General features: G+C 41.6%; 1 protein-coding gene across 2 annotated transcripts in view; it reads right to left on the bottom strand.

Annotated features, from left to right (window-relative positions):
- TIAM2 (TIAM Rac1 associated GEF 2) overlaps positions 1-25,214 on the bottom strand; it is a gene marked incomplete at its 5' end in the record, with an annotated part of 93,573 nt that overhangs the window by 65,145 nt on the left and 3,214 nt on the right. For both annotated transcript variants that reach the window (XM_084261524.1, XM_084261523.1), the window contains 5 exons: positions 1,950-2,096; positions 3,321-3,506; positions 14,642-14,866; positions 15,843-16,015; positions 21,064-21,499. In XM_084261524.1, the coding sequence (XP_084117650.1) occupies positions 1,950-2,096; positions 3,321-3,506; positions 14,642-14,866; positions 15,843-16,015; positions 21,064-21,499 (1,167 nt within the window). The remainder of the gene's footprint in view (positions 1-1,949; positions 2,097-3,320; positions 3,507-14,641; positions 14,867-15,842; positions 16,016-21,063; positions 21,500-25,214) is intronic.

Below are 25,214 nucleotides of genomic sequence, written 5' to 3' on the forward strand. Positions count from 1 at the left end.
TTATGCGTGCACACACACAAGTATGAGCAAGGGCATGGATCCCTTTTCAGCCACCTTCTCGGTTCATGGGTCAGTTTTCAAGCCATGCCCTTAAAGATTCCTCAGTTTTATGGTTATGAGTCACAGCCTGGCATTATTCATAGGCAACACTCAGCATTTACATTTCCTTAATTTTATTGTAGGATGTTTAAATAAAAAATAAGAAATAAAATAAATAAATCAAGAACCTCTGCTTGTGGATGAAAATGAGCACTTTTGGGGATGGCTGGTTGTGAGGCTTGGAATAAGCAGTGTGAAGACATGCCAGGGGCACTTCTGCGCTCAGAAAAGCTCTGGGAGGGCAGCAGGAGTCTCCTCTCCTTGCTACAGAAATAAGATTCCCCATCTCCAAGCTCTGCAGAATCCCCTTCACGGGCGATAAAGCATAGGGGAGGATGTATTACCCAGCTAAGACAGCGCGAGGTATCAGCTCCACTGGGAACGGAGCTAAGGAGCATGAACTTCCCTTCCCTCAGGGCTCTTATCATTAAAGAAATAGAGGTGCAGAACTCACAGACCAGCCTCACCTACTGGGGAACACGGGAAATTATGGAAAAAGGATGACCAGAGGAAAATTTATCCTTCAGTTCCCTCTTTTTTTAAGACACACTTGAGTTTTATTCTTAGTCAATTACATCATGTAAACATAGCTCCATCCATATGCTAAAATGCGTAACAGTCACCCAAAGAAGCTTAATCCCAGTGTAACACATAGATAAATATTTATCTATTAAAAATACAAACGACTAGACCAGAAAATCCTGACATGCCATTTTGCAACATTAAATCTGTTGCATCAGCTCTGGGACTACTGCAGCACGTGTACTGATAGCCTTGTTTAAATATTCCACAGGCAGATTACCAGACATGCAAGCACAGACAGTTTTCAAGTGCTGATCATAGATTTTTTGAGTAATAAAATCAAAATACAAGGGCCAGGGAGCAGGAGCAAAGTCACCTAATGAACAATGAACAAAATACTGCTTTGCAGGAGGAACTGCAGACACAGCAAAGGCTAGTGAAAATAGTAATCTGAGCACGGGTGTGCCTCTACCTCTTTCTGCCTCACCATCAAGGATGTGTCTCTGCTGTTATTTACCTTTTTGTCAGAAAGAAGGCAGCAAACTTTTGTTTCACATTTGATTGCATTTGCATTGAGAAAATACAGACTCCTGAAGTGTGGGTTTACACTAATGGCATGCACAGGCCATTACTTTCAGAAAGAGAAAATGACCCTGTGAGATGCTGTACATTCACTAGTTGTCACGCAGCCCTTCAGTGGGGACTCATATCAGCACAGCCTCTCTCCCTGGTGCCAGCCTGCCCCAGAACAGCAAACCTGACCCGAGTCTTCAGCTGGTGTAGAATGGCAGAGCTTTATTACACAGCTGCAGCTGGCCTCCTGCATGACCGTGGTCTTCTCCTGTTGGCTAAGACGTACTTCCAAGCAGGATGTGTTGCTTTGAGAGGTCATGCCAAAGACAGCTGTCTTTGCAGCAGTCTCTTTTTTCCTTGAGGCCTCACCTGTGCCATTCTATATTAAACTGCTGTAATAGGTCAGGGTCTAAGTCGCAAGCCAGCAAAACACTGTGCCAAGGACTGCGTGTACAAGCTATCGCCAAAGAAACTCTTTCAAATAAGAAAGCAAGTCTTCTTGTAAATTCAAACCCAATGGCCTCATGCTGCTGATAAAAATTGGGTCAAAACCTCTCATTCACTAGTCTTAGCTATTCCAACCCAGAATTAGATACATACTCTTCAGATGTGATGCTCTCATTCCAAGTCTGACACATCTACTGAATCCGTGAATGTAAATCTGCTGAACAGATATCTACCCCATTCACCAACAGCACTTTGCAGGATGAGCCCCAAGGAGGAAAAAGCCCTTTCATGCTACTCCCAAGATCTACCTGAGTTATGGAAGGCCGCTTTTCTTTTCCTTTTCTTGCCAATGTGTCCAGTCCTTTCAGCGAAGAAAATAAACCCTTCTTATTTCGGACTCTTTGTGACAGAGACAGGGTACGTTTCCTGAGAGCAGTTTCATCCCTGGAGCAGATCTATTTAAACACAGAAACAGGTCTTCATCTATCACTTTCATAAGAGCAAAATATTGACCATTATTTCAACTTGAGGCATCAAATGAGAGTTACTTCAGTTCACCTCAGCGTAATACACCAAGGTGCAAGAACAGTGTTTTAAACTTTCAGCAGTGATGTTCATTTTGGTATTCCAGTTGTGTGGCAGTGTAAGTTTGGGTGTTTTTATGAGGCAAAATTAGAAGGTCATAGGAAGGGAGGAACTGAGAAAATATTTCTCTCTACAGGTAAAGAAATTATTGACAAGACTACAAAAAAGAATGATAACCTATCAGTCAGATATGAAATTACTAGAAGAAGACAGACTCAAAATTGCCAAACACAGGAGATAAACCTGCTATGGCACTCAGTGATTAGCAAGCAATGACATAAACCACACAGATAAAAACAGTGGCAGAGAGAACCACATTTCCTGACAGGACTTTCAGGACTACTATTCAGACTGACTTCTCATGCAGCAAATGTGGTCCACACCTCTTTGCCAAGACCAGACTCACAGCCAAGGTTAAAGAGTAGAGGCAAACCTGCTACTGCCGTACTTCACTTAAAGCTGATACCATGACAACAGCTTACATCAGCTGAGGATCTCCCTCATACTTCTTTGCAAGCACAGGCCACCGTTCTTACAAAGTGACATAATTTTGAATTCTCTGTAGTAAAATACTTCATCTTCAGGAATCAAACTGTTTCTGATAAATGGAGCTATCTTGGACCTCCAAAAAAAGATCAGCTCAGTCCAGAGGGACCTGAATCACCTTTTGAAATTTCAGTGTTAGGGTCTTTTCACTCTAAGTGATTTAGTTCTTAAACACTTTAAACCCTGAACACAGTGGAGGTGAAATTGCGGTGATAAAATTTCAACATGACTCATCTACACCTGACGAATACTTGGTTTGTTTCTTTTTTAGATATAGGTCAGAAGTACCCAATTTCAGAGTCCTCAAGGGCCAAAAAAAAAAAAAGTCATGACCATATCCTTATGCTTTCAAAGTCTGTGTCTGTGGAAGATAATTTTTCTTTTCTTTTTTTTTAGTCAAAGAACAGGCAGAAAGTGTGAGAAGCAAACAGGGCTGTCTGAACCAAGGCATGTGGGTCCAGTCATGTATTATCCCAACACAACTCCACATCTAAGTAAAATATGATGGCTTTGTGTAACGCACCCGTGAAAAGTACATTCAGACTTACCAGTGCATGGAAGGATGAGACGGAGAAAATGCCGAGCCGGCCCAGAGCCAATTTTGAAGGACGACTGGCAGCAGCCAAAAGGCTCTTTGGGTTTGGGAGCTCCCCACCTTGCAAACTCGCTAGGTAACATCGCATTCGGAAAAGATCCATGTTAAATTTTTCCAGGTTCTGTTCCCATTGCTGGATCTGTTTAGATATAAAAAAAGAGACAATTAAAAGGGGAAAATGTCTTTGTGGGCTGCACTGAAAATTCAAGCTCTTCCACAAACCCATAGTAAATTACTTTCATCTGGTGGTATATGGATTAGATTAGTTATTCCCTGCCAAAAGACATTCAGTCATATTGTGTTACATCAACCCAAAAGATGGCTTGAAATAAAACAAAGCTGGTGGTCTTAAATACATACTGACAAGATGAACATACCATGAACTTCGGGTAGTTTGATAGCCACAAAAGCAGTTACATAAAAACATAACCCTGTGGTTCATGAAGGCACCTCCTCCCCACCCCACTCTCCTCTTCTCTCATTTTTTTGGAGATAAGTTTTGTTTCCTTCATTTTTAATGAGCTTAGATTGTATAGCTGGCTGGCTGAAAGTAAAGCCACATAGCTACAGTAATGCACTTCGCACATTGAAGTAGCTACACTGATAGGTCCTGCTCATTCTTTACTATCATTTTATGGCCTCGCTATATATAAACAGGAGACAATATTGGCAACACAAGCATATTTGGTTATCTGACTCATAGGTTGAGACGTGCATACGCTGAGGCAAACTGCACAAATGAAGTATATACGCCCAATACAAATCACTGGACCAAAAGCAAGACCATACACATACCCTTCATGCAATTTTTAAACATACCTAACACAGGTACATACAGATGTAACAGACATCTTAATCCAGTTTTAATGTGAAATTAGGAAAGTGGAGAGATTCAAGTATTTACTAGATGAAGTTCTGAATCAAGACTCATGCGACAGATTTTCAGTACCTGTACACCCATCTACACAAGTACCTTTCTTATACACTGCACAAAATCAAATTTTGCTTGTCTTTTCCCCAATTTACAGACTGGGAGTTGCGGTTAAAATCTGCCCCACCACGTACAACATACACTCATACCAATAAATAGTACAAATTAAAATCAGCTATGTTTGATAGAGTAGGCACATTCACACATGAGAAAAAAAGAAAAGGCATGCCCATTAGGTTAATGTACACTAAATTCACGTGCTAAAGATTGTTAAAATCCCCTGACAGTGCTGATCTCCCCATGTCAGCTCCAATCACTACAAGTTGGTTGTTCAAACAGGTGGTTCAAGGCTGCAGAGAAAGTTCATCACGTTTTCTTTAACGTGCATTGACCTCATACATTTCACCCTCACGCTCTGCCTGGCCCTGTGCATACAGGACGTTATCGCCTCACATTGAGATTAGCCAAGGTTGGGACAAACACCTTCGTGACTCGTAAAACAGGCTGATGAATGCAATAAAAATCTCAGGTGAACTATGGCCTGCAGGCTCATCTACAAGCAAAATCAGTTCAGTTTCCTTATAATGCTGCCAAGTAGAACCAAACAAGAATCTTGGCCTCTCACTTTCAGCAATGAAGACGTGAGTAATGAAAGTGTGAACAATGCCCTGTTAACAAAACAATGCTGAGGCCTGGACTGTAACTGAGACATTACCTGTTCTGCCTTCCTTACACATGTGCTCACAAACCGCAGCATCAGTTATGGGCATGCTTTTGGAAGTAAGGGATAATCTTATTTGGCAGGGAGGGTGAATAAAGGAAAGACCATCATGTACATATGAAAATGCAAAATTATAATTGACAGTAACTTCAAAAAAAATATTTCACTGAATGGCTATTAAAAGAAAGACATAATTTACAAATGCTTATCATGAGAGAAATTCACAACAGTCCAGAGGAAAAGGACAGAAATGTACACATAACTAAGGCAACTCATCTAATCTCTCACCACAGACATTCAAAACATGTATCCCTTGTGTCCCAGAAAAAATAATCTTTTTTTTCTGGAGTTTATTCGATCATTGCCCTTTTTTGTGCTCTCAGACACTCCTCACAGAACATTTTTCTGCTTGTCAGTACTTTACACATGGGATAACTCCAACAGGAGGTTTCGTGATGAGCTCTTTCTCTGTGTCAACACCCAAACAGAATGAATACATGAATGTCAGCTTTCCACAAAGCCAAAAAGCCATGCTTCAGGTGAAGTGTTCCCCTTGGGATGACACCTCCATGGGTATGGAGCCAAGCCAACTTTGAATAGCTAGGAAACTGAACAAGGCTTGTTCTGGCCACTGCTGAAGCAGAGCATCCTGTCTCCCTTGAGCATGAGCTTGAACAGAGGCATCCTTGTGTTTGAGGCCTTCTTCAAAATCCCCATCAAAAATTTCTACTAAGTTGTATTTTAAAATAAAGATAACCTAAAAAGGGGGAGTGGGGTACAACACAAGGACATTCTGAAGAAATAATTAAATTAGGGTGTTTATCAGTCACGCAGGATGCTGGCTAATCAGCTCCAAAAGCATCGGTAATCACGACGTTACATTTAATGGCATTAGCAAAAGCTGTAGGCAGGGAATTTCTGGAATTGTCTTGTAATCTTATCAAAACCAGGGATGTCTGGAACCAATTGGAGACCACGAACCAATACCAGCTGCTATTTGTCTAAGCCTTTTAAACTATGATAATTCTTCCTAAAGATTTATATTCTTGAAGACTAAATGGGGGAAGCACACAAATAAAAAAGCAACTACTTCAAAGCACAGTATGACCTGGTCCATGAAGTTAATTTACAGCCTGCAGACTAGCTGCTGTGATCCTTATTCTGCTATTGTGTCAGGCAATCTCTGCCCCACGTGGGAGGACTGCCCAAAAGATGGCTCAAGGACTTAACTTCATCGTGCACAGAAAAAATGGCCCTTCTGAAATCTGCTCAAAAGCAAAGTGGAAAAAGTGGATGCACCAGGCAGCCTTGAGAACGGGAATGGGTGACAAAGGCCAACAGCAGCATGAAGCAAGTCCACAAAGTGCTAAGAGATATGGTCTGATGTGAAGCATGCCAAAACAATTGAGCACATGGGAAATGCTCCTCATGTGACTTGCTCAGCTGTTGCACTTGCCTGCACTGCCAGCTATAGCACCCAGCTCATCCAAAACCATCCTCTCAGTCACTGCTTCAAATCCCCATGTGAATTTCCAGGAAAAGCATTAAAGGCTTTTCCTAGAGGAAAGAGAGGATGTCATTCTCAGCACAGGCAAATGTTAGGCAAGGATTTCCAGGCTGAGTGGTATAAGACAAGGAGGGGCCACCCAAACAAAGGTACTCAGCCTAATAGAACCCCTGTAAGGCAGAGAGAAAAAGGAGGCTGTGGCAGAGCGATAGAAAGCAGCAAACGGTGGGATGCCTTAAAATTCGGGCCACGGATTATCTTGGGCCACCAGCAGAAGTCATGCAAGAAAGCCTGGTGCAAGGACAAGACAGTAGCTATGTGAGGAATGTCAAGGGGTGGGGGGGGACTGGACGAGCTTTGGCATGAGAGACTTAGTTCAGGAATGAGTTTTTTTAGAGTTGACATACAAGGGGAACATCAGCATGGTGCTTTCAGCAGTACTTCAGCAGTAATGATAATTTCCAAAACGCCACTAGCCAATTCTCCTCCAGGTTAGTAAAAAATCTGTTCAGGCACTAAGAAAAAAAATTGTAAATTCATTGCATTTTAAAATCACACAAAAGGATGGTAAAAGAAAATGCTCAAAAGCAGGCCTCTTAATTCAATAGTCCTGCTAGGTTTGCTACAGGTAAACTCTCAAGTGGGAGCGTGGGAAAGGGAAGGGGTAAATGCGGTCAGACCAGACAGTACAGACCAGTGGGTGACATGGGGATCCATCCTTCCTACATGCTGTACAGTCCCTCTCTGCAGGTGACATTTCTAATGGCACCTCCACTAGAACACATCTAGGGTTTGCAGACTGTAAAAGGGATAGACCCTAACATCATTCTCGCAGTACAGTGTCTCTGGCTGTGCTGGGGAAGGATTATCTCATTTACAAATACCTCATCTGTACACCCCAAAACAGTACGTGAAGGGTGCAAAGCAGTGCCAGAAATGACACCATATCAATTCGAAGAAGCAGTACTTCAAGGACCTATAGGAAGAACAGAAGAAACTTCCTGGACAGCTCAAATGATAACAAAATACCAGTTTTCCATTTGGCACTTACATAAAGTAGCACAAAAGGAAAGAGGCACAGGGAGGGGGGTTTCTCTCAGTGCTTACGCCTCTAAAACTGGTTTGATTTAGTAACAGCTCTTATACTGTACAGAAACACGAGCTCTTCGCTGAAACAATTCACTATCTACAGCAGTAAAAAATTCAGATATTTTCCCCCACAAAACATCATCTTCCCAGATGGAAAGTGTCTCAGCAAGCTGATGTAAGGAACTCTATGGATTTAAAAGAACCTTCTGCTGCTCTTTTATATGAACAGCTTTTCAACCACATTACAAACAACACCAAACTCTTTGCATTCCAGTCCCTGGTTCTCAGACACAATTCATATTGTACCCATCTGGATAAATGAGTCACTCGGTTTCTGGGGACAAGGAAAAGATTTTTATTGTCATTACTTCCTAAAGAGAACTCAAACAAGCAAAAAAACATCACACTCCCAAAAATTCCATTACTTTAAAGGACACTACAAAGATACTGTCATAACTTTTAGCTCAAAGCAATAAAAAAGGAACATAATAGAGCACAACAACAATGATGTGCAATTAGCAATACCCTTTATTCTTCATTTTGCCTAGTAACTTTAAAAAATGGTTAAGAAAACTTCCTGAAATAGCAAGACATCATCTTCTTTTACAATAAATACCACCTCTCTGCTTGTTTATGAAGGACAGAATTCATCGTTTCTAAGCAAAACAGATAGAGGAACATTCAACCACATGTACCTAATTTACATTCCTGTCAATAATCTGATTGAAATTGTCAGTACCACATGTATGTCTATAGCTAGGCATGTAATTGAGAGAAAGCCACTGAATCTTATTATCCAGCTGCCCCTCCCCAAAAGCCAGAACACCAGCCCTCACTGCACAGGCTTTCCATACCAGCTTTATCGTATGAGATAATGCTACACAACTCCACGTTCAGTAACAGCTTATTCATTATTATGTACTAAATCTTTATGAAACAAAGATGGAGATTCACCCATCTGCAAAACAGCAATTACAGCTGGGAGGAGAATGGAGAAAACCTTGCCTACTCCTTCTACCAAAATAGAAGGATTTTGCTAATGATGTAGACAAGGACCATCCTACACTGAGAAGTGACACACTAAAAGAAATACAGAATCACAAGGTTAGAAGAGACCTTTGAAGATCATCAAGTCCAACCATTCCCATCCTGTGCTAAACCATATCCCTAAGTACCTCATCAACCCTTTGTTTAAACACGTCCAGAGAAGGCGACTCAACCACTTCCCTGGGCAGCCTGTTCCAGGCCCTGACAACTCTTGCAGTAAAAAATTTTTTCTAATATCCAATCTGAACCTGCCCTGGCACAGCTTTGTGCCATTTCCCCTTGTTCTATCTCCTGTCACCTGGCTGAAGAGACCATCACCCACCTCTCTACAACCTCCCTTCAGATAGTTGTAGATGGTGATAAGGTCTCCCCTCAGCCTCCTCTTCTCCAGGCTAAACATCCCCAGCTCCCTCAGCCACTCCTCACAGTATTTGCCCTCCAGCCCCTTCCCCAGCCTGGTTGCCCTTCTCAGCACTTGCTCAAGGACCTCAATGTCCTTTTTATGGTGGGGAGCCCAGACCTGCAGACAGTACTCAAGGTGTGGCCTCACCAATGTACAGGGGCACAATTACCTCCCTAGACCTACTGGCCACACTGTTTTTGATACAAGCCAAGTTGCCATTGGCCTTCCTGGCTGTCTGGGCACACTGCTGGCTCATATTCAGCCTGCAGTCAACCAACATCCCCAGGTCCTTCTCTTCCTGACAGCTCTCCAGCCAACCTCCCCCAAGTCTATAGTGTTGCATGGGGTTTTTATGTCCCATGTGCAGCACTCTACACTTGGTCATGTTAAACTTCATCCCGTTGTTCTCAGCCCATCGGTCCAGTCTGTTCAGATCCCTCTGAAGAGCCTCCCTACCCTCAGGCAGATCAACACTTCCTCCTAGTTTAGTTTCCTCTGTAAACTTCCTGAGGGAGCATTGAATCTCTTCATCAAGGTCATTGATAAAGATGTTGAACAAGACTGGACCCAGGACTGAGCCCTGGGGGATGCCACTCGTGACTGGCCTCCAGCTGGATTTGGTTCCATTCACCACCGCCCTTTGGGCCCGTCCATCCAGCCAGTTTTTAATCCAGCTGAGGGTCCACCTGTCAAGGCCAGTGGCAGCCAGTTTCTCAATCAGAATGCTGTGAGAAACTGTGTCAAAGGCGTTACTGAAGTCCAGGTAGACTACATCCTCCTTCCAGCCGTTCTTATACATGGGTGTCACATCTGCCATCCTCCAGTCGAGTGGAACTTCCCCAGTCTGCCAGAATTTCTGGTAGATGATGGAAAAGGGTTTGGCTAGCACGTCTGTCAGTTCTCTCAGCACCCTCGGGTGAATCTCATCTGGCCCCACTGACTTGTTAGTATCTAACTGGCCAAGTAGGTCGCTAATCATTTCCTCTTCAACCATGGGAATTTTGCTATTCCTCCCCTCTCTGCCAGCCAGTTCTTGAGGATGAGTACTCGGGGAATACCCATCTTTACTATTATGGACTGAGGTAAAGAAGGAATTAAGGACCTCAGCCTTGTCCTTATCCCTTGTCACTAATGTTCCCCCAGCATCCAATAAGGGCTGGAGATTCTCCTTGACCCTCTTCTTACTGTTAATGTACCTATAGAAGGACTTTTTGTTATCTTTTACAGAACTGGCCAGTCTGAGTTCCAGTTCAGCTTTAGCCCTTCTGACTTTCTCCCTACACGATCTCACTACATTCCTATAGTCGGCTCAAGACACCTGCCCCTTCTTCCAAAGCTCATATTTTTCCCCTCTTTTCCCGAAGATCTTCCTGGATCTCCCTACTCAGCCAAGGTGGCTTCCTTCCTTACCGACTCCTCTTCTGACAGACTGGGACAGCCTGTTCTTGTGCCGCCAAGATTTCCTTCTTGAGGAGCAACCAACCCTCTACTGAATCTCTCAGGAAGCAGAGCTCTGCTCTAGCCAGCTCAAAGACCACCCATACTGAAGATCTGTTCTAACAAGTCTAGATATTTTTATCTAGCTTGGGAAACTATGGAAGAAAGAAAAGTAACTGGGTTTTGAGATTAACATTTAATTGTATGCAGCAACACCGGCTAGTGCTTGCAAAGTTCCTTGAAAAAATTATCTTTGAGTGTTGTTATTGGAGTTTTCACCAGAATGGCAGACAATATTTCATCAGATGGTTTAAAGAAACTAAAGAGAGGCAATTTGGGCTTTGGGGAGCCTGAAGAATAAAATCCCCCCAAACTACTCCAGTCACCTTCCTAAAAAAGTAAGAGAGAAGAGAAAGTGCCAGGTACATTTTAAACAAAGAAAGTTATGATGTCACACTCTGTAAAAAGCCAAAGACCACCACAGGGAAAGGAAGGAAGGTACTAATAGATTTAATAACTACCCAGAATAAACAGGACATCACCGTACTTATCCCCTCATTTTGACTTTTATGGCAACAGGTAGACTACTTTTAACTGGAGGACATGCATGAAAACTCCCATAAAAATCATCGCCAAGAATCTGCCTGTTCTTCTCATTAATGCCTCATCATTTCAGTGCCTTTAAGTACATACCCTACGTTCATGAGCTATTTGATAAGTTAAGTATCATGTGTACAGAAAATATGAATTACATCAGAAACCTCTGAATAGCTTGGAAAACATGATTATACCAATATATTAAAACTTGAAAATCTGAGAATGCTTTCAAGAAACTATTATTCATATTATCGTTCTAAAATGAGACAACACAATAGATTTATGTACCGAGTACATAAAAAGTACATCCAGAGCCGCGGTGCCCTCACTGTGAGGTAGATTTTCCATCTCATTAAAACAGTTCTACAGGCACAGACAGCCTTGCTTTTGACTTAATGTGCAATATTTTGTTTAAAAGAGCTCCAAATAAACACTAATAATCCATTTCTTTAACTTCAGCCTCCATATTCACAGCACACTCTGTGATGTCTCTAGCAGGTTAAACAGCTAGGAAAACTAACACTTTTTACAGACTGTGACTCTGCAGGCATTGAATTCATCTCAGCACTGGGCGATTTTCAAACTTACTACTTTTTCTCCTAGCTTTCTTTGGTTTAGGGGAAAAGTTACACCCTGGGAGAATACCACCACCCACAATATACTTATCGCACACAGAAATACAAACACACGTGGCTGTAGGTAGTATGTGCAGAGCTGGGATTTCCAGCCATGCTGCCAGTAACCTACTGGGACCGGTTGCTGTATATATGCTGCTCTCGCAGATGCTTCACTGATCTTTCCTCTAAACCACCCAACGAAATCAACAACAATCTGAAGGGCTGCCATTTTGTCTAGAACACTTACTGAGTCTATTATTGTTACTGGACCAATAAATCAAGATAAAGAGGATCCCTGATATAGGCCACAAGGCTGAAGATATTTCTCAATGAGTTTGGTAGCATCAACTCTCTAAAACAATTATTTCTCTAGAAAACCAACATTTTGCCTATCTTTTTTTTTTTGTTTGTACTTCTGTTTAGCACTAGCTTTTTCATTTGCTAGTCTGAAAATCCACCAAATTTAAAGACAGTATCAGATGAGCTTCTCCAGTGCATTTACTGGACACCAAAAAGAAACACGCTTGTACATTGAAATCATTATGGCAGTTTTAGAAGTCCAGGTTTCCTAACTGCAACTGCCTTTCAGGTGATAGTAACTGGAAGAAAAGGTTTTGCTTGCTTGTAAAGCCCTGTGAAAGACTAAGTCTTCAGCATGGAAGTACTGGTTTTAAATCAATATAGAATGTGAAATAAAATAGAAAGTTGAGGTTACATGACTGCTTTTCTGAAGAAGAGGTAGGAAAAGGAGAAAGGATTTAAAAATCACAGTTTCCAAGAAAATTCCCCAGTGGAAAGAAATTAAGACTTTGCCTCATCCTTCTACATAAAAAACCCCACTGAGGTCCCTCTGTAGTTAATCACACTATTTCCGCTGACTTCCCAAAATGTATCACCAATCTTTCCAGCACATGCTTATAAACTCCAGTATTGGCAATACAATATACTTCTGCATGGAGTAATCATAAGTGCCACATGATTGAAAACACCACCAAATTTACACAAAGCCAAACCCAGAATTTTTGTTCTTCTTGTTACACAAAATGGGTAAAAGACAGCTAAACAACCACAGTCACTAAACAACTGAGCTACATACATGCAAGCTTCTCCCTCAGGAAAAATGTTTTCTCAAAATTGTTAGTTTTCTAAGTATCTTAAGAATCCTTGGTTATTAATTGTGTCAAGATTTTTTTCTCCTCTTTAGCAAAAGCCCATCTCTGAAACGCTAAATCAAAAGATTAGGTAACCCAGTTATCTATTGACTTGGTTCTGATGCAACTTTGCCAACAAACCTTCAGTTCTAAGGAGATTTTATGGAGATCAAAGGGATCAAGGCTGGAGAAAAGGCTCATTATAAATTTATTGTTTGCTAACTAGTGGATGTTTGCACATGATCCATCTCACTCTTAGTCTCACTGGCTTGCCCTCATTCAATGTTTTGAGACATTCACAGACAGATGATTAGCAGAAATAAATCTTCTGCAGCCCTACTGATAGATTTCAGTTCTTACAGAAGAAAGCCAGCTTCTTCCAGGGACTGAGCTGGAAAACAATGGCAGTTGTTTAAGGACAGAACATTTAATTATCAGATATTAAGGTAGCATCATTAATACTCTTCAGATGACTCTAGATAAACTACTATCATCGGTATCTAATGAGGGGAAGGGTAAATTAAGTTAATATACATCAGGATTTTTCCTCAGTGAATCACATTAGAACTACTAGCCATCTCTAGAAAACTGTGTATTCTTCTAGATCTCAAAACCTACTGCAATAAAAGGGTGCTCAGTCTCTTTCCTCCTCCATTCACCTCACTAGGCTCTGGACTGTGAAATAAAGTGGCCTTTAAATAAATTATGAACATGTGAGTACTGAAAGGGCTCATGAACATCTGCAGCACAGAGCCCTACACAAACCTTCATACTTACTGAACTCTGCTCACACAGCTTCAAACTGAAGTGCACTGCAGGAGCTTGACAGTGAAGTCAGTCTGCCCTTCAAGTTTAAACCAGTATAGTAAGAATTTTAAATATTATAAGCATAAAATTCACCAAACTAAAAGTGTTCCACTAAGCAAAGAAACATAATTATGCTGTGTCAGATCAAAGGAAATAAAGTTCAGTTGCTCCTCAAGAGGACATAATGTGCAGCCTAAAGTAATGACGGAGTAATAGCTACTCTGACTGGAAAGGCAGGTAGGGGTGGGCTCTCAAATACCAGTAAACGAATTCAAATAATCAGATGTCTTCTGTTAATGGCTTAATAATAAATGATACAGCAATCTCAGTGCACAGACCTATTAGGCTAAACTACTACACAAGTTTAGTGCATGAGAAGCTCTGGGTACTGAAGCGTTTGCCTGAACACTAAGTATGTTTAATTAAAGCCTCTTTTGCCAGTTGCTGTCTGCTAAACGGAACACAGACCAGATGTCAACGCCTCAAGATGTACTTCCATAAGGTATCACTGGAATGAATCCTGGTTCACGTGCTGGAAGTGAAAGCAGAGTAAGGCTTTGTATCTATGCACCACGATACAGCCAATAAGACAAAGATCTTGCCTGTAGTACATCAGCTCTCCCAAACTAAGCTGCGATGGGCCTGGGCTTATACTGAGATACTGGTATGTAACAGCTAGATATTATTAACAACTAAGTATATCAAAAAACAGTGAAAATTAATTGTGTTTTTCCAGAAGAGAAAAGAAATAGCTTTGTGCTCATAAAACAGGCTGGTCTGATCCTCAGCTTTGAGGAGCCTACCTCCCGCACTGCTCTGGATTGCTGTAGAAACCTGGTAATAATTACAACTACCATGCCAGCTATTCCCAAGACTATTACTCTCAGACCTAGAAAACACTGACAGTTAGAGCCCAAAGTAAGAAGTAATGATAAATATGGTCTTGTAAAAATACTGTTTCCAGTACCTGATTCTCTATTGCCTTCCTGTTTTTTGGATCGCTAACAATTGAGAGCTGCAACTCTGCCATCTTCTTCATCTTGCTATCCATATCAATCTTCTGGAAAAGACTCTTGGTTTGAGTTTTCAGCAGCCTAACAGTGTCCTCTTTCCCAAGCTTCTTCGCAAAGAGGGAAGCACAGGCTGAATGTATGGCAGTAACCCAGTTTTCCAGATCTGTCTGGCTTGTCGCCTGTGAAACAAATCAACGGTGCAACATTATGAGCAGACAAGAGGAAAAAAAAAAATTTAAAAATCAGCAGCCCTAGGACATGAAGAGCTTGATAGGTTAACTGAGATCTTAGGCACTTTATCTTAAAACCAGTGAAATAAGGTTTTCTATTTAAAGCTGTGCAAATAAAGGAACTGTGAGCTTTTCCTGCACTCTCTGTCATGACTGGTCTCCAGCTTCTGAGAGCTCCATGATCACAGTAGAGCCCCACGAGCTGTGGGAAAGATTACTTGTATCCTTCATTCTTCCAATTAATTAAGGTAAAACCCAACAGTTTTCAAAGATAAACCTTCTCTTCTGCAGGGAACACAGCAACAGAGGTGGTTTTACATGTAAGGCCTGAGGAGAGGTGCTTGCTTAAAATAGGAGTAGTGGATAGAAGACAGCAAGGTAGCAGGAACACATCTGCACAAAGTGTCTCTGGAGATATTTACAAGTGTGCCTATGAATCAACATGTTTTTAAGCAGGCAGTTCCACATAATACTGTTCTTCATTAACGTTTCCAGTGATGCAGTTAACCATCTTTAGATTATTTTTAGCTGCCTTTTTTGAATGTTTCACTCAAGCAAACTCTGAGGCCACCAGATTCAGGGCTGATCCCATCCTTCTGTAAGGGTGAAATGCTAACAGACATGCGGGGAAAAAAATTGTAACAATGCTGATTTTCTAGAAGCTTGTAACCACTAGATACCAAAAGCGTCTTACAGATTTGAGATCTGTTCTTTTTATTTCTGAGCCAACTGGTATAATAACAAATACTTGAAGTCATACCCCACACTTAGTAAGTATAGTAGAATAATGTAGTTATATTATTATTTTTAAGTCAAAGGCACAAGTATGATGTGTGTGCATATACAATCATATACATGCACGTGCATACTCACAAGCGCATCCTAAAACAGAAACAACCACAATGTTACATATGCATACTCTTACCTGAAATAAGTAGACATCTCCAAAAGAATTGCTGAGACAGAACACATTTTCTTTCTTGGGATGCTCTGGCACAGACTGTACTATACTGTCTTCTGCAAAGAGGGCGTATCGTGGCAAATTGCTCTGTTCCATCGAGCTCCTTCCATAGGTCTCATAAAACAGCAGGGTACAACCTTTGCAGTTCAGAGGAATAAAAAACAGAAGGAGAAACTGAGTTCTGGATCTCACATTCAAGATCTCTTATATTAACGCTTTTGTGATTAAGATACTCTTCAATGACAGGGAACATCAGCTCTGCCTCTCTTTTGAAACAAAATAAAAAAGATGATACTCTAAACTGGAAAACAGACAAGGTTAATGATAAATTCGCCAACAGGAACTTGGAACAAACATCTGATAGGAAGACAACAAACACCCTGAATGTAGACTGAAGTCAAAAGAAAACCCCGAACAGTGAACCTCAATATAGAAGCGTTCAAGACCGGGTTGGATGAGCAAGCAACCTGATCTAGAGAAAGTGTCTCTGCCCATGGCAGGGGGTTGGATTAGATGATCTTTAAAGGGTACCTCTGGACCCAAACCATTCTGTGATTCTGTGAATAAACTCAGCCTATTCAAATGTTAAAGCATGTAGAAAAGATTTATTCCTGCGTAGTTAAATCAGCTTTTGTGTTTCTTTAATAAAGCGAACAAACTGTCTCATAACAGCCACCAAAGCAATCTTTGTATTTGTTGAAAAGCTTTGCAGAAACTTTGTCTTCAAACAAATTCTCAAGTTTAAACTGGATTTCCTTGAATCTATCTGCAAATTATGGCCTTGCACAATGAACACAATCTGAATAATTTTAAACAGTTTGAAGCAATTGAGTTTGAAAATGTTCAATCTCATAAATAGCATAATATGAAAGGTACAAAACTTGCTTCCAGAAAACCAACTTCATCCTTCATGATGACAAAGAGGAGTGGACCCAGAGGAAATCTGCACTGGAGGAGGCAGAAGAGACTTGATTCCAGTCCCCAACAGTACTACATTGCCATATTGCCTTGGGCAGTAAAGCTGGCATAAGATGGGCCTGTCCCCTCCACCTCTACCACTCTTGCCCCACATTACAATCCACTGTCCTCTGAGATGCACCTGTCCAAACAAAGGGTCGCAGACCCTAGCTAAATCTTATCCTTTCTCAATTATTTCTTAGACTAGTTGTGCGTCGAGAGAATGATAGAGAAAAATGCACCCCCTGGGAAATGGCAGTTAAGTAATGGCATGTTTGGTGCCTGTTTTCTTGCTTGTTTTTTGGTTTTAAATCAGAAGACAAATTAATCCTATACTGTGGTCACATGTTTAACCTGGGTGAACTAAGACCAGATATGATAAATACATTTGGGAAACTTAGAATAACCTAAGCAGTTAGAAAAATCTGAAGCTGGTGGTGGATTCTGCTGCAGGGTGAGTCTTCTCAAAAAAACATGCTCAAATGCATTCAGAAATCAGAGAGACCCATGGCTGTATTACACAGTGAATCAGACTAAATGATCACAGTGGTCACTTAGGGCCTAGTAATCCGTGAATATATTACTGCTGTAGACCCTATACATATTCAGTAGAGGACTTGAAATTCAACCAATATAAGGATTAAGTTTGCTGGGACTACACCACTGTTATCTCAATAGTCCATTTTCTCCTTCAAATCAAAGAGACACCAACACAGGGTAGCACCAAAGCTGAAGTTTTCGGTTGAGTTGCTGATTTCCAGTCTGCTGGTGTTTCTGGCAGTTGTTCTGTGTACATATGCACACGCAAATATGACTGGGAAGTATGTACACCAAGGGGGGGGGGGGAGGGGGGGGGTAGCAAAACCATCAGAACAGCAATGTTTCCTTGGAAGATGCTTTTAAAATAGTTAAGTAAAAACTGAGTTCAACCTTATTTTAAAACTTATCTAATATTAACACTGTATTAAAAGTCCCAGACACATCATTCAAAGTCATAAATTTGTGGTAAGCTTCCTCAAAGGTCAAATCTGAGATTCAAACCAAAAATCAAGGTTTTTTGGATTCTTCTTTCTGGTAAAGGGGAAGGATGGGCCTATTACAGTTTATGAGGTGCATTTGCTGTGAAAAGTGGTGGAATGCACTGATCTTCATACAGCCCAAATCTAAAGTATATGAAAAATGAGATCAATCAGATGGATTTTGTCACTTTCTCTAGTGCCAGTGAATGTACAATGATTACAAGAAAAAGGGAAATATGTATCAGAAGTTCCTGAACAAATCATTTGCTGAGTGAAAAGTTTTCAAAGGAAGGAATCCAATAAATAGAAATGCCTCTGTACTGAAGTGCACCTTCTTGTATTACTGTCCAGAGCCTCTGTCAGAATATTTAGGGTAAAAGCAAATCCTACAGAGTTGGCCCTATACTTTCCCCTTAGCAGCTCGCGCTTGATTTTCTTTATGACACAGAAACACTTGGAGATCTCTGGAGCTGGAAAATAAGGATATGGTTTGTTACACTCTGCACATCAGGCATGGCACTTCCGCCATCATTTCAACCTAACAGGGCAAACTAAACCTCCTGTATTCAGCAGCAGCGTGACTGTACAACCACTTCTGCTTCCACATTTTAGCAAAGTACAAATTAAGTTCTATTTTAAAATCCCATATTTCCCCTATTTGTTATCAAAAAGCTAACTAAAGACACATTGGGGTTTTATGCTGACAGCTTATATATACACACATTAAAAAAAGCTTTGAAGGGCATGGAAGTGTGTTTAGATGTACAGCAACCCAGGTTGCCAACCCAAGCAATTTTGGTTCAAGCCAGGTGATCCTTGGAAGCCGCTAGTTCTGACAGACAAACTCTGACAGACCTACTGGGATGGATTATCGTCCAAGTATTTCAATCAAAATTTGAACTGAAGGGGAGGATGGGGCGCAATGGGAAACCAATTTCCCTCGCTAAAATAAACTAATTAGACAGGACAGAGGGAAAAGAGAGTTCCTCTTGTTAAAGGGTTACTATTTGAGCTCAGGTCTTGGTGGCCCTGAAAGCAGAGCAGAGGCCTCAGGACATATATACTTTGAAGTCTGGCAGGTAACCAGATGGTTATAAGCCTTCTGCATATTTATAATTAAACACATCTCAACAGAGTGCAAAGAAACATGCTGTTCTCCATTTGCATATGTGGCTATTTTAAGTCATATTTTAAAATATCTTGGCTATTTAAACTTCAAGAACAAATTAAATACAGATTTATTCAAAACCCTGTATAAGGAGAACCAAAGCAAGCGCCTTGATCTTGATATAGTGTATTGTGAAAACAGAACTATGCCTTGATATCCAGACAGGCGAGTTTATTTTGGCATCAGAAGTCTCCACAGCACAATAAAGGTAAGAGATCAAGGAAATGAGGAATGTATATTTAAAACAGCTAACAAAGCGGAAGAAATTCTGCACCATGAACACAACAATATCACCCATCTGAAGTAAAAAGCGCTGTATCTAATACTTCTCAATGTCAGGAGCTAATAAAGCTTTTTACAAATAATTTTGTTATTCTTTTTTTATAGCTGGAGAAATTCAGGTAGCAAGAAGAGATGTGACTTTTTCAAAGTCACCAATAAACCAATTTTATAGCAAAACAGCAAACACAAAGCATCTAAATTCCTTCGCGGAGCTTCATTATCTCAGAAATGCACGAACAACTACTATATAATGTACTTCAGTTTAGAGTTTTGATAAGATTGTTTAGAAACTACTTGAATTTTAGGAGAGGCAGATCAAACTCATATTCACACTCTATAACACAAACACATACAATAAGAGGGTGGCATTCAGATATTGTTTTTCCTCTTTGTATACACTGCTTGTAAGCATGAATCATGTTATCTGATGATCAGGAAAAGTGATTTAAACTGTTAAGACTGCCTACATTGTGATTCCTTGATAACAGGTCTCTGAATTATTAGGCAGAATTGCTACATTCTTGTGAGTTTGCCTCTTTTAAATCAGCACTACCAAGGACAACATTCCCAGCACTTGCTGTTTGCTGTTCATTTTTCTTCAGGTCTACACCCATGCAGAATTTTGAAAAGGGCAACATGTGGGAAAGTTGTTATTTTCTCTCCTCCAGTCCCAGATATGCTAGGAAATTATTAAGTTTGATCATTTCCTTACTCATTAACTTAACATTATATTTACTGAAAGGTAAATCCTTTGGATACAATTCAAAAAAAAAAAAAGAAAGAAAAAAGGCCTATGAGCTCACCCATTACACTCCCCTTCCTCCCCACAATAGATGTTATTTTCCTTCTCACACTTCCTGACACCCATAGACTTCTTGCAGCATACCTACCCACCCCACACCATCAACAAGCACTGCAAGCGCAGCACCAAGCTCAGCAATCCCATCTCACCCCGCCAGCAGCAGACCCTTTTCACTGGATTGCCTTCCCACGGGGCTCCTTCTCAGCAGATGGGAAGGCAGCTGTGCCAAACACCAGAGTGGGGCTGGCATTGTGGGAAAGGAGGTGGTGAAAGACCATCCAGGGAACAGAGGGAGACTGGTGAGCACTGGGAGCTGTCTGCAGCAGCTAAGCCTTGGGCACTGCAGGGCTTCCCCTGCAGCACCTTCGGCCTCCTCTGCCCTGGATCACACACTTTTTTGTGTAAATGCTCTAGTATGAGGAGGTCACCTCCCTGTTATGTTGCTGCATGAAGCTCTGGAAACAAACTGAATGTTTTTACATTAACTTACCCCAACTTTAACTAAACCTCACAGCAGAGCCCAAGGAACCGCATGCCTGTGACAGGGAGCTGGGCACTGATCCTTGTGTTTTCAATTCCCCTGCTACGGACATGAGGCTTCTGTATTTTTTCTCAGTTTTGGTTCAAATTGGTCTTTGATCTATGAACACCCTAAAGCATCTTCTAAACTCCCAATTCTGTGTGAGAACAGAGTCTGGGGAAGTCAGATAAAAAAATTCTTGCTATGGTATGAGATGCAAGGCTGCACATGCAAGGCCAAACACATGAGCACCACTGCAATTTATGGGGCTGCTTGGGCACATGCTCCACTTTAAGTGTGTGGGCAGACTGCACAAAGTTAGGGATGAATTTCAGATCCCCTATACCTGTAACAGAAACCAGCACATGAGAAAAGTTGCTGAGGCTCCATGGAAACAACTGCTGCCACCAAGCCTAAGGAGCAATGCAATGATTTACCTTTGAGCGTGACCCAGTACTGCTTCCACTTCCGCCGTGTGACCAGCTCCAGCTTCTTCTCCTTCTGCAGAGTCACCAGGGGTTTGAAGAACAGCCACCCTGCCTTGCGCACCACTCCTTGCTCTTTCTCATACAACAAATCCAGCTGCTCCAAGGAACTGAGGGACTCGCCGCTGGAGTCCTCCATTTCTGATGAGGTCTCTGTGTTCTCCAGGTTTGTCCTGCTCATCTCCAGCTCCCGCATGAAGTTTTCATAAATGTTCTGCCTCAGGGCATCGCTGCTGACAGCATTGGTAGACTCGCTTCGCTGGGACAGGACATGGCTGGAGCCAGGTGACCACAGAAAAGTGGAGAGCTGTGATGGTGCCAGCGTGTCCGTGGTGAAGTTGTCCATTCTGCTGTCAAAGTATTCATTCCCATCTTTACACTTTGGCTCCTGTGCAAAAAAAGGAAATTGCCAGCGATCAGTCACCAGCGCTATGATGAAAAGACAGACCTCACTTGGCATTTAAATATGTTTAATGTTTAGCCACAATCAGTTCCTTCATCAAGGGCCACTCTTTTCACCATTACATCACAGGCATTACCTCAGCAGCCACTGTCACCACCAGTACACCACCACTCTCAGTTTTCTCACAGAACCCCATTAAAACCCAACCATGATATCTGCAGGCGTCAGCAACCCAGACTCCTGAAAGTAACCTCCAAATTCGCTAGTAACAACTAGTGCTTCTGCCGGCTGAAACCTGATCGACTCCAGGAAACAACCACATCCTCTAGCTGAAATCCAGGACCACCGCTTACATGCCTATTTGAGTACAAGTGGGATCAGCATCACAAGAAGGTTCTTTATTATTACAGGGTTTTCAGTACTTTGGTGACACTCCATTTGTGCATTGCAGCTACACTTAACATCAGCACAGCTAGCCTGACTTTACCTCCACTTTTTATGTGTCATATAAACTGTGCTTAACCAACACAAAAAAGGTCAAAAGTTGAGAATATTTTAAACTTGTTAGTATTGACCAATTGACAAAAATCTAATCTAAGAGAAGATGTGATTTAAAAAAAGAAAGATGTAATTGCGGACTGGCATGAATCCTGTCTCCAGACTGCAGAGGTGTGTATTTTCTGACTTGCTGGAACCCTCCTGGGAGCTTGACTATCTCATCAAGCTCCTAATTGCATTGTGCAACTACACCCCTTGTATTGAGATGACTGGCCAATTTCATTTGAAATACTCAGGCCTGATGGTATGATTTGAACTTTGTGTCGTGATATAGATGTTAACGTAGGCCCATTTCTTGCTACGGCTTGTCAATGTGAGACCTTTTTGGCTGTTTGGGTCTTTTCTTTCTTCAGACTTTCCCACTAATGTGCTGAAGGCTTACAACTTTCCCAAGCCCTAGTGATGGATGGGGATTTTCGTACTACCCAAGACAGAGCTCTTTGGACTAACTTCACAGTCAAGAACTACACCATCCATCGTGAGAAGCCATTTACGGTCTTCCCAATGCAAGCATTACTGACACTTTTAAAGAGACCAAGATTTAAGAACATACAAAAAACCTGCCACCTTTTGCATTGGAAGTGTGAGGGAAGAGATAAAAAGACATATCTATAAACAATTCAAGAAGTGAAGCTATTACCCTCAGTAATAATAAAACAATTACACTTTCAAGTTAAGACTGCCTCTCTAAAATAATTTTTTTGCTCACAGACTTCTGTACATGAATAAAGTAAATAAACCTTGGTCTCTTGTGAGCTGCTCTCACCAGCAGCTTTGAAAGCAACTACTTTTTTGTTCCTTTCCTCCCTACTTGATGCTCTTCAAAACCGCAGCGGAAAAGCTGTGCCGTGTTTTGATAGCATCAGGACCTCCAGCACACAGCCAAGGGCAACAGAGGGATTGCATGCCCTCCCAAGTGTCGCCAGACAAGCCACTTCTCAAGCAGCAGGACACTGCCGGTCGTAGCCTCACAGAAGCCAGCTTCAGCAGAAACCCATGTTCTCTTACGGTACGTGAAAGTTCAGATCACTGGCTTTGTCGGCAAGGATCCAGTTCTCCTAGAAATGGAGCATCATCCTCAAAATCTTACTGCAGAGTGTTAATCAGAGTTCCTGAGAATAACTCCCTAAATATCAACAGTTCTGCTTTTTGTATGGTAAAGGGAGGGAAAGGGAGAGAGCGGGGGCCAAGTACGTAATGCATTTATGCCCATAAAGTGACTGTACAGCGTGGATCATACCACTGTGCTGACCATCCACAGTGCAGTGGGAAACTGGAAACTTTCTCCACCCTCTTTCTAATCACTGTAGATGTGAGCCAAAATCCTGTATTTTAATTGTTCGACTGTTCTCACAGAACTGCCAATGTCCTCTAGAAAAAAAACAACACATGGATTATTAAGAATATGGGTTTTTTTCAGCCCCAAAGCAGTAAGAAAAACAAGAGACACATACATAAGAAGGCTTCTCCTGTTGAGGGACATTACTGGAACAAGCATTAATGAAAAGGGTGGGATGCAACCCATGTCTAGCCACTAACCACATCCTACACTTTTTCCACACACACACAAAGGGTAGAAATGAGGAAGTACCAGAATAGCATAAATGGACACAGGAACCAAAATTAATATATACACTTCACCATGACAGCATCACTTGTATGGTTTGGGTTTTTTTTTAAAGAGCAGAACTAGCAGTCACACAGACTCTGTTGGTCCTCAGGGAGGCTGACACTATACTTGTCACCATTGAAAAGTTCTGACCCAAACAGCTGCTGGTGGTGGTTTCTCTGCCAGGCAACTCTCTGCTCGTTTTCTCTGTTGCATCTGTTGACAATATAAAACTACCAGTTTTTGCTCGGCTACATTCAAGCGCATCTCTCCGTATCAGAGATATACCCTGGACTAGTTATAGATAATGCAGAAGATAAAGTGGCTAAGATACCAATTAGAAAAAGTGATGCATGTAAAAAGTAGCTCTGAAGAGCAGTGCAGGAAACAATGCAGCCTGCTAAATTCATTAAGACCCACGCTGAAAGTTGAACCTAATACCAGTTTTCAAGCCAAATAAAGAGGTTGTCTCAATGTACTTTTCTTTTAAATTCTCTTTATGCTTTGGGGCTCTGGCTTATAAAAGTCAGGTAATTTCAGAAATTACTCCCACTGAAGAACCTATCTGCAGCAGTTGTTTCTGATGGCTAGATTTTCATTTTACACACTGTTTGCTCATTCTTGCCATGTTATACAGTTGCATACTGCTTTACACCACCACACCACCACCTGTAGCAGTGGCTGACTGTGCAACAAGTCCGCCTAAATTCTGTCCCAAGGTCTCGCACACATTACATATACCTTGCTGCACACACACGGTGTATTATGATACAGCATCTCCCTCGTGCCATTTCAGCAAATTAAACTAAATGAGGATATGCCATGCACTACAGTACCAGCGATGCATCAAGGGAGCGCATTAGGACACCCTCAAGCAATGAAAGCTGGGTCATGGCACAAAACAACTGCAAGTCTTGACATGAGACCATTATTAGAAAGGCAAACTCAATTACAGGATATATCAGATCAAGTTAAGACATAAGGAAACATCCAAGTCACCAGAGTGGGCACAGCCAGGGGCTCCTCTGGAATATCCTATATCCAAATCTGTTTATGGATGATTTAAAACAGGTGCAGAGGAAGGGTGCCAGAATGAAAAGGAAACAGACTTCCTTTCTTAAGGCAGGAGACCAGAGAGAGTCAGCATAGTCCCATAAATGCGGGCTGAGAAAAGATACCCTTTAAATAAATCATAGCAGATTAAATAATAGGGAGATGACTAACATAGGGGACAATCTTGGCATCAGAACAAACTGTCCAGGACTACATTTACTGTGCAAATTAGCAAGGGTTTGGAAAGAGGCTTCAAGCTGGGGCCCACCTGATTTTTAAGCTGCAATTTGTTCACAAAGGGGATTAAACTCCACTGCCTTTCTAGTCACAGGGGCCTGGGCTCAACACCCCAAGACTGTCCCTCCTTGTCCTGTGTTCCATGAAGCAGGAGGTTTGGCTGGCTTGTTTCTACTGGGGCAGCCGGAGGGACCTATCAACCCAGCCAGCACCAGCGCTTAGGATGGAAATATTCCAGCTTTC

This window comes from Gallinula chloropus, assembly GCF_964237585.1.
Source record: "Gallinula chloropus genome assembly, chromosome: 3".
In the NCBI taxonomy this organism is placed as follows: Eukaryota; Metazoa; Chordata; class Aves; order Gruiformes; family Rallidae; genus Gallinula; species Gallinula chloropus.